The following is an 8,939-nucleotide window of genomic DNA, read 5'->3' as shown; positions in this document are numbered from 1 at the left end:
TCATTTTCTTGAATTCTTGGTTAGGCAACGGTTTAAATTTCATTTGGCGTCAGTTGATCTTTTGCCACCCGCGAGAAAGAATTTCTTATCGCGTGATGAACATTTTTCAAACGGCAGAACGAGCCCAACGGTGCGTGAAGCGGTTTGAAAAAAAGTCATTTGAAAGGAGGCTGAGATCAATAGTATTGGTGATTTTTTTCATTACTTTCCGCCTAATTTTTTCGGCTCTGGCAACCCAATTTCACAAACGACATGCCGCAAACGGGAAATACTCAGATTCTCATGACACCAAAGCTTTTTATGCACTCCTTTAGTAATAACTAACTAACGATCGCAATCAGTAACAGCATCCCAGCTAAACGTCACTAAGCGTCTTGTTGAACGTGGTAGCGGTCTGTGAGTTACCGCATGCGCAATTTAATGTTCGTTTTAAAATGGCGGCCAAAAAGCTATTATAACATGAAAGCTTTGCCGAAAAGAGTGAGTTTGGTGCTTCGTCTGCCCGCGTTATTTACCGAAATATGCGTTGGCTTTCTCGTAAGACAACTTTGAAGAAAGTCATTGGTTTAAGATGCCGTTCGTTTTCCCATTGGAAAGGTGAGGTCAGTGTAGGCTGGATATGTCAATATGATAATCACCCGATTGTAAGCTTACGTATAATGGTATTCATGTTGAATTGCGAGTGAAAAGCAAAAGCTACAGGTTTCGTAAGATCGAGAGTGCGTAAAGTGACTTACACTGCATTTTGCGATAAATTGTAAGGTTGTAATTATGTATGCATTATAAATCAATTATGCATTCGTGCTATTGTTTTGTAGAACAATTAGGCAGTATCAAAAATACCATAATAGTCTTTGTTTGTCCCTCCAAAATTTTGCCTAAACATTCTTTCCAGTTTCTCTTGGGAGCATTGTAAGTCCCAAGAGAAAACAAAAGCAATGCTTATGCAAAGTTTTGGAGGGACAAACAAAGACTATTATGGTATTTTTGGTACTGGCTAATACGTATTGAGTGTTTTCACTCACGTGATCAGTAACCTTGTTTTTCCACTGAAACAAAAGAAAACGTTTGCATGATAATAGAAGTCAATTCTCGGAGGATTAGTTGGGTACAACAACATGGCCGCCATTCGATTGTTTAAGAAAACCAACATGGCTGTCGTGACCTGTTGTGAAAACACTATATACCCGAGGGTATTGGATATATACGTGGCTAACTTGTACTTACGGGGTGAAGAAAAATGGATCTCATTTCTCTGTCCCTCTCTCTCTTTCTTCTTTGCCCACATTGCTCACACTGCATTTGCTCCTTTTTGTCCCAGCTTTCCTCTTTCTATTCCATTGTCCTTTCTTTCTATTGCAGATCCCGCTCTGCTTTTTCTGACATTTTATGTGTGTCACTAGCAGCTTGCCTTGAACTCCAATCCACTGTAAACCTCTGGATTACTTGTCCCTGTTCTAGACCTCTGAGCTAACATGTCAATTAAGTTAGACCTGTTCAAAGGTTCAGTGTTTAATTGGCCAATCAAAATTGAGCAAGTATAACCTGGTCCATTCAAATATTGTGAGTTTGGGCTGTCTGTGGATGGGGAAGTCGAAGGTTAAAAAAAGACACTTTTAATGTCAGACAAGATGATGGGACTAGTTTATGTGGCAATGATGAACAGAGTTTTGTTGTGTTTTAACTGCTCCATGCCCTTCAGCATCATTGAAGTCAAAATTAATTACACTATGGCAGTGCTAAGTGTTATTGACACTGTAAACTTTAAAGTTGTCTATTGGTTGTCTTCCTTGGTATTGATTTCTTTTGTCAGTGGATTACTAACGTTTTTATTCCGCAGCTTTACCACTCACATCTCACGCAGGCATCCAGGATTTTAAATACAACTCTGCATTGCATTTTATGAATCATTAAATGATTACAAAATTTGTAATTCAGTGTGCTATTTTGATTTTGTCAGGTCTCTGTGTATAGATCTTTATCTCACAATCCCTTTGAAAACTTGGCTTTTGAAGATTGGTATGTAGATTTCCAGTGACCAGTATAATTATCATAACGATAATTTTTAAAACCAAACGTTGTAAACATTATCAGAAGCTCGTGACCTTGAAGTGTTTAACTCTGGTTCAGAGCTGGGGTTTTTGAGTTTGAAAATTGTCGTATTTGGATGTAACATAGCTTGTGCATTTTCCTGCGCATGCAGCTTCAATCTTATTTGTGTCCATATTTAGGCATAAAATTGGTGTTCTAAAATCCCCAGCTTTGTTCAAAGGAAAAGAGTTCCATGTAACACGCTTCAAGGTGACGTTATGTTCTTGTGACAATATAAAATTAATGTTAACCCATCGACTTTCCGGGGTTCCCCATTGACGAGTAAAATCGTCTGGCGTTAGACAGAGTAAAATACTCTGGCGTCAGACAGAGTAAAATACTAAGTCTGGCCGGTTTCGGCCGGTTTGGATGTCATTGGGTTTTAACCCATCCACTCCCAGGGGTTCCCCATTGACAAGTAAAATCGTCTGGCGTTAGACAGAGTAAAATATTTAGTCTGGCGGGTTTCGGCGGGTTTGGATGTCATTGGGTTAATGGGGACATAGTTTTTCAGTGAGTGATTAACCCATCGACTCCCAGGGGTTCCCCATTGACGAGTAAAATCGTCTGGCATTAGACAGAGTAAAATACTGTCTGTCCAGTCTGGCCAGTTTCGGCCTTTTTGGATGTCAATGGGTTAGTAATGGTAACATAAATAATAATATTTTTGTATTTTATCTAAGATAATACGTAATGTAAGTTTGTATTGTATCTAAGATAATAATATTCTTGACTTTGTGATTAGGACAACCAGCAAGTATATGGTATTAAAACTCTGCAGGCCTCTGCTAGAGGATCAGAGTGGTCCCTACGACTGTAGAGGCCTGAATTCCTCCAAACACATCTGGAGTCCCAAGATCTTTCGAAAAACCCTCCAACTGACCAGACACCACACCCACAAAAACCAACCACCAACGGCACAATCTTTGTCGACACTGGATACATCTTTCTGATTTCCTTTGCTAGAAGAGAGTATGATGATTTTCGCATCTTCTTTGATCGACATGTTCCTATCCCAAGGCACCAAGAAGTGGACAAACATCCACCCCTGAGCTGCTTGATACACCACAGTTTATGTGTGGATGTTCCATCTTCTGTGTTGTCCTCTGACACCCTCACATTATCCGGAACCTCCTTATACCACGCACATCAGCACACTTCACACTATACTTGCAACAAAGCTCACAGTACACCCTCAACCTCATCCGAACATGCCTCCTCCGATTCCCCCTCGGCACCAAACCAGTTCAACCACTTGCCACATGCCCAACCAACCTGACCAACTTGCTACACACTCTAACTTTGGATCTACAATTTATACATATATTTTTTTATTACTACTGATGATGATGATGATGATGATGATGATGAAGATGACGATGATGATAATAATAACAATAGTAATAATAATAATAATAATAATAATAATAATAGTGATAGGGAACTGTCAGCGAATAAGCCTGATATAGTGATCAAAGACCATGCTGACCGATGTTGCAAACTTGTAGATGTATCAGTACTGGCCGACAGAAACACCTCAACGAAAGTCATTGAAAAGCTTTCAAAGTACAACGAACTTGAGATCGAAATTGCGAGGATGTGGGGAATGAGAACAGAGACTGTGGCAGTTATTGTTGGTGCGCTGGGACTTATTAGAGAGGGAATGGACCAGAACTTAGGAAAGATCCCTGGAACCAGCAACATTAATGAGCTGCAAAAGATCGTCCTCCTAGGAACGGCGCACATACTGAGCAGGTTTCTGTCCATCAAACAAAAAAGTCCCCTGGTACCTCAGGACCAAAGATTGGCCCCGGTTCAAGGAGATTGAAAGAAGCAATTAATAGCAATGTAAACTATAATAATAATAATATGGACAAGGAGAAGAAGACATGGCTACTCATCGAAGGAACGGTTTGCGGTATAGGCTTGATATCAGATAGGTGGAAGACCAAGCAAGACAAATACAGAATAAAATACAAATAAAACTAAGGGCGGGTATTAACATCAATACCCTGATTACAAGGTCAACCAAGTAAATATAGTTTTCAATTTCCTAGCAGAATACCACCAAAGCCTGAAGAACGATCTCAATGAGCATTTAACACGGAAGAACGAAGAAGAGACGCAATATCTAATAATGAAAAGCCAGAAGTGGATCATATCACAAAACTTTGAAGTAGTTAAGAACTTTTATACCTATAAGAGATAAAAGGAACTGAGCAGAACGTTGAAAGGAATAATCTAACCGAACATTCATATTTGTAAATTATATAGCATAGCCTAGGACTAGTCTTGTTATGCTATTGATCATGTAAAACCAGGATATCAAAAAGTGTCAATAATAATAATAATAATAATAATAATAATAATAATAATAATTATAATAATAATAGGAATAATATCTGTATTGAAAGTAACAAGCTTACATACATGTAGCAGAGCAGGACTGCTCTGCTAACTTGTGAACCGTGAATCAAAACATATCAAGCGAAATGTTGCCTTTTGGGTGAGAGGGGAATACTGGAGTACCAAGAGAAACTCCTCTCAGGGCAGAGTAGAGAAGCAACAAACTCAACACACATTTGGCCTAGACTCAGGGAATTAATCTTGGCCACATTGTTGGAAGGCGAGTGGGGTTAGTTACTGTGCCAGCCCTGCTCTTTTTTAGTTTTTGCGAAAAGCTGACATAACTAACCTTGAAGCTTTTTAATTTTGTCTTTGTTATGTTGTAGGCTTTATCTAAATGCTGACTTAACAAATAAAAGAATTCTCTTCTTGTGGAGGAATGAACCAACAGTAAGTCTTTCCAAGTTTACTTGGTGTTTGTAAACCAGAATTTTCTGAAGATGAAAAGTGTGCACTACTCTGGTTTCAAATTAAGATGTTGATACAACATTGCAAGTTAATAAACATACATTGGGTTCATGTCAATTAAGAATTTCTTACACACCATTGGTAGCAATGCCAAGCCGACCGCTACAGCCTGACCTTTATTGTCATCTCAACGAAAAACATTTGATATAATACTAGATGCATTATATCTGCATGAACTCGGGCTTTTCTCTGACTGTCAAATGAAAAACAAGGAAAAGGAAATACTGAGTTTAGAATTGGCCACTAGATTATATAATTTATTATTTAGCTTAGAGTGATGGCAATGATTAGATCGTTATGTTCACTCAAAATCAGCGGAAAATACATGTACTTGGGTTCAGATTGAATTTAAACCACACACTAATTTGTTGCAAAGAGAAGCGTTATATTCCCTATTGCCTTTATCTGGTCTATCGTGTGATGTGTGAAGAGTATGTGACCAAGCTGCAGGAGTATGTGCACATGATTATGGGCTAGCAGTGGTTTCATTATTAGTACCAACAGCCAAAGAAAATTGTTGGCTACTTTACTCAGAGACGTCAGGTACTTTTTTCTGTGAATTGGAGTAATTAAAGACAGATTCTTTGAAACCTAATTTACATTACTGAAGCAGTAGAGGACTTTTTCTGTGTTTACATAGCCTCATCTAAACACGGGGATGGGGGAAGTTGGTAGAATTTGCGACAGGGCATAACTGTTGGTAATTCTCCCAACTGCCTGTCTTTAAGAGTGTTTAGATGAGGCTTCTTGATTGAAACAGATTTTCTTGATACACGCTCATGTTTCCTACCAACCAATCAAAACTTAGATGTTCCAATTACTTCTTTGTCATCCTTATCAAATTTAACGAAATAAACATGAGTGTACCAATCAAAATTCGAGTGATGTCACAGCCATGTTTACATACTCTCATCTAAACACAGTTTATTGACCAGTGACAGTATGCGTACTATCCTGAGTATTTTATAAAATTCATTTTGACAATGACAACAGTCAGGTTCATTACTCAAACCAGCTACCAGGGAGGGATTACTGGCAAGTTAAGTGTATTGTCATTACTGGGCTAGGAGTTGAGTCCATGACTACAGCAAACACTCGCATGTAAGAACCTAGAATTTAAGAACCTGTTAGGCTATAAATTTCATTTTAGACCATCCTTACAGAAGAACCAGGTTAGCCTAAAAAAATAAACGAGTTCCTACATGTATTTTAGAAAATGACCTTGAAATTTCAGGTGACTGGATCAAATTGCACTGTAACCCTTTGACAGCCGAGGGCCTCCCCATTGACGAGTAAATTGTCTTGCGTTAGACAGAGTAAAATCTGTAAGTGTCAATGGCATTTATGGCAGGAAAGGGTTAAACTGCTCAGATCTTGTGCAAAATTTATTTTTCATGGTAATGAAATATTGAGGTATCAGCAGATGTCCTCATCAGATGAAATCAGTCATACCATATAATAGAGTAGATCTATATATTTTGTGGAAATAAGAATCAATTTAAGAAACTAGACTAAAAGTACAGTAACTGTAAATAGCATTTTTATAAGAACCCAATTTGCTGGCTCATAGCCTAAATTGGAAAAATCTAGGTTCTTATATGGGGGTGTTTACTGTACCTGCAAACTAATCTGAATTAATTTTGGTTTGACACTTGTACGTCTCTGCTATAGTTTCTTCTTTTTCCATTTTCAGATTGTGATAGGACGACATCAGGTAATACCTTTGTTGACGGTTGAAATGCAATCACAAGTAAATACCAGCTACAGTGTATCTTGCAGCAGATTGTTATATTTGTGGGTTTCAATAATAATATTATTTTTGAGCTCCTGCCACAGTGATCCCAATGGGCAGCAGGTAAAGTGAAAAGCAGGGGCTGACAGACCAGTTGAGCCGAGATACTTGTACACCACTAGTCACTGGATGCTATCAAAACCCCTCAACAGCAGGCCGTTAAGAGGCTTTGATGGCATCATAATGGAATCCTGGCAGCAATCCTGTTGGCCCTACGGTAATCATCCACAGCTGGTTTAAATAATAATATTACGGTTACCAACATATTTTATGTCCAAAGTGGCTATGTGATTCATGAGATTCACGATACTTTGCATTAACATTAGAGAGCTACTCTTTAAAGCTAAGAACTTGATCTATTGCTGTGTGGTAAGGGTTCTAGTTACATTTAAGGTTGGGTAGCAATTTTTGCTTGCAGCTGGTTTCCTTTGACTACCCTGGATTAACCTGTAGATCATTTACGACACAAACCAAACACCTCTAAACCATGTCTATGGTCTCGTAGGGTTCCTGAGTCTTTCAAACAAGCTCTCATACAATCCATAATCATTGTGTCCTTTCTTTAGAATCCATGGGCTGAATGTTGTGTGAAACGTGTACAAGAAAGCAATGTGCTCTTGGCAAGGAGAAAGAGTGGAGGTGGAACAGTTTACCATGTATGTATGAGCTCAAGAGGAAACCAGGAACCCATTACTCTATGGTTGACCAGTGCTTGTTGCAGATATAATGAGTGCTCTTATTGGCTAAGTGCCAGCTGGCATTATTCTACCATAATGCCTGTATACCAATTATGACTCATGCAAATTAATTCCCACAGCAAAGTGTCTCTTCTCTGTGTTCATTCACATTTGTTTGGCCATTTGTTCTTGAGAATATCAAAAAAAAATTACTTTGCCAAAATTTAATGGCATTCATTTATTTTGACTGAAAAATACATATACCGGTAATTTATTTTTTGATATACATGTACATTGTAGACTGTGTGTTGGTCCACCAGACCTAAGCAGTAGTTTCAAATGATGAACAAATTGTCATAACTGCTTGCATTAGTGAATGTGATCATAACTAAATAAATCCATAACATAAACAACTTATTTACATGTACCTCCAATGTTTGGTCTTGACAAGAACATCTCAAACCTCAGCCTTGCTGTATTGATATTTAGCAAGTTATATCCAGGTCCATTCAAACCCTTTAACCTTTCCCAACCTAAGAGTGAGACTAATAGATTTTACTCTGGCTGATGCCAGATGATTTCACTTGCTGATTGAGGGTGCTTTAGGTGAGAATGTCTTAAACCAGGCAGGTGCAGATCTACAGTGTAGTGGGAGGGTGCAGGGGCTGTGCACCCTCCCCTCCTTAGATGACCTGCAGCTTTCTATTACAACTGGTATCCTGCAAAAAAAAAAAAACCCTCACCAGTCAGCTACACCATTCTTTAGTGGTGCCCCCTCTCCTAAGAAAAATCCTTGATCCTCCCCTGCCAGGGACTACCGAGGAGCCTGAGACCAGCAGTTGTTGAAGTCAGAGGACTTGATTGTTTTAACCCATTGATCTCTGAGAGTGAGGCTTGATAGATTGTAATACTCTTTCTAACGCCAGAGGATTTTACTTGTCAATGGGGGACAGTTCAGTAGTTCCCCATTGACCAGTAAAATTGTCTGGCTTTAGACAGTGAGAGTAATTAATACGTCTGGCCAGTTTAGGCTGGTTTGGGCGTCAAATGGTTAATATATTTGTTTTAACAATAAAGTATTCTCGTTTGTCTCACGATGTGGTCACTTGTGATGTAGATCACGACGTTTCAACTGCATACTGCTAGTCTTCATCAGGCAATGAAGTCGACTGGTTACGCGTATGCAGTATGCAGTCGAAATGTCGCGATCTACGTCACAAGTGACCACATTGTGAGACAAACGAGAATACTTTATTATTGTTGTACCTCACCACAATGAATAACGGCAACCTTTTTTACGACATGTATTTGTTTTGTTTCTTTGTTTCCCTGTGGTGACATACTGTAGCTTCTTTTAGCAATAACATTGTTTTACTTCTCAAATGTGCAGGATTTAGGCAATGTCAACTTTTCATTCTTTACACCACGAAAGTTGTACAATAGGAAAGAAAACCTAGCTCTAATTGTGGAAGTGTTACGAGAGAGATGGAAACTGGATGTTGAAG

The 8,939-nt window shown here is 38.7% G+C and overlaps 1 protein-coding gene across 5 annotated transcripts in view; it reads left to right on the top strand.

The window, feature by feature from the left end:
* The first annotated feature begins 428 nt into the window (after positions 1-428).
* The window catches only part of LOC137970136 (lipoyl amidotransferase LIPT1, mitochondrial-like), a 41,468-nt gene continuing 32,957 nt past the window's right edge, over positions 429-8,939 (top strand). For 3 of the 5 annotated variants that reach the window (XM_068816623.1, XM_068816626.1, XM_068816625.1), the window contains exons 1-6: positions 429-602; positions 1,961-2,019; positions 4,824-4,887; positions 6,659-6,679; positions 7,324-7,413; positions 8,825-8,939. The exon at positions 8,825-8,939 is cut by the window's right edge and continues 43 nt beyond it. In XM_068816623.1, coding sequence (XP_068672724.1) covers positions 522-602; positions 1,961-2,019; positions 4,824-4,887; positions 6,659-6,679; positions 7,324-7,413; positions 8,825-8,939 — 430 coding nt within the window. In that variant the 5' untranslated portion in view covers positions 429-521. The remainder of the gene's footprint in view (positions 603-1,960; positions 2,020-4,823; positions 4,888-6,658; positions 6,680-7,323; positions 7,414-8,824) is intronic. The other 2 variants (XM_068816624.1, XM_068816627.1) reach the window with 2 other exon arrangements.

The sequence above is a fragment of the Montipora foliosa genome, chromosome 9 (assembly GCF_036669935.1).
Source record: "Montipora foliosa isolate CH-2021 chromosome 9, ASM3666993v2, whole genome shotgun sequence".
Classification (NCBI taxonomy): domain Eukaryota; kingdom Metazoa; phylum Cnidaria; class Anthozoa; order Scleractinia; family Acroporidae; genus Montipora; species Montipora foliosa.
Note: the sequence above shows the minus strand (reverse complement) of the source record. Positions and strands in the feature narration are given on the sequence as shown.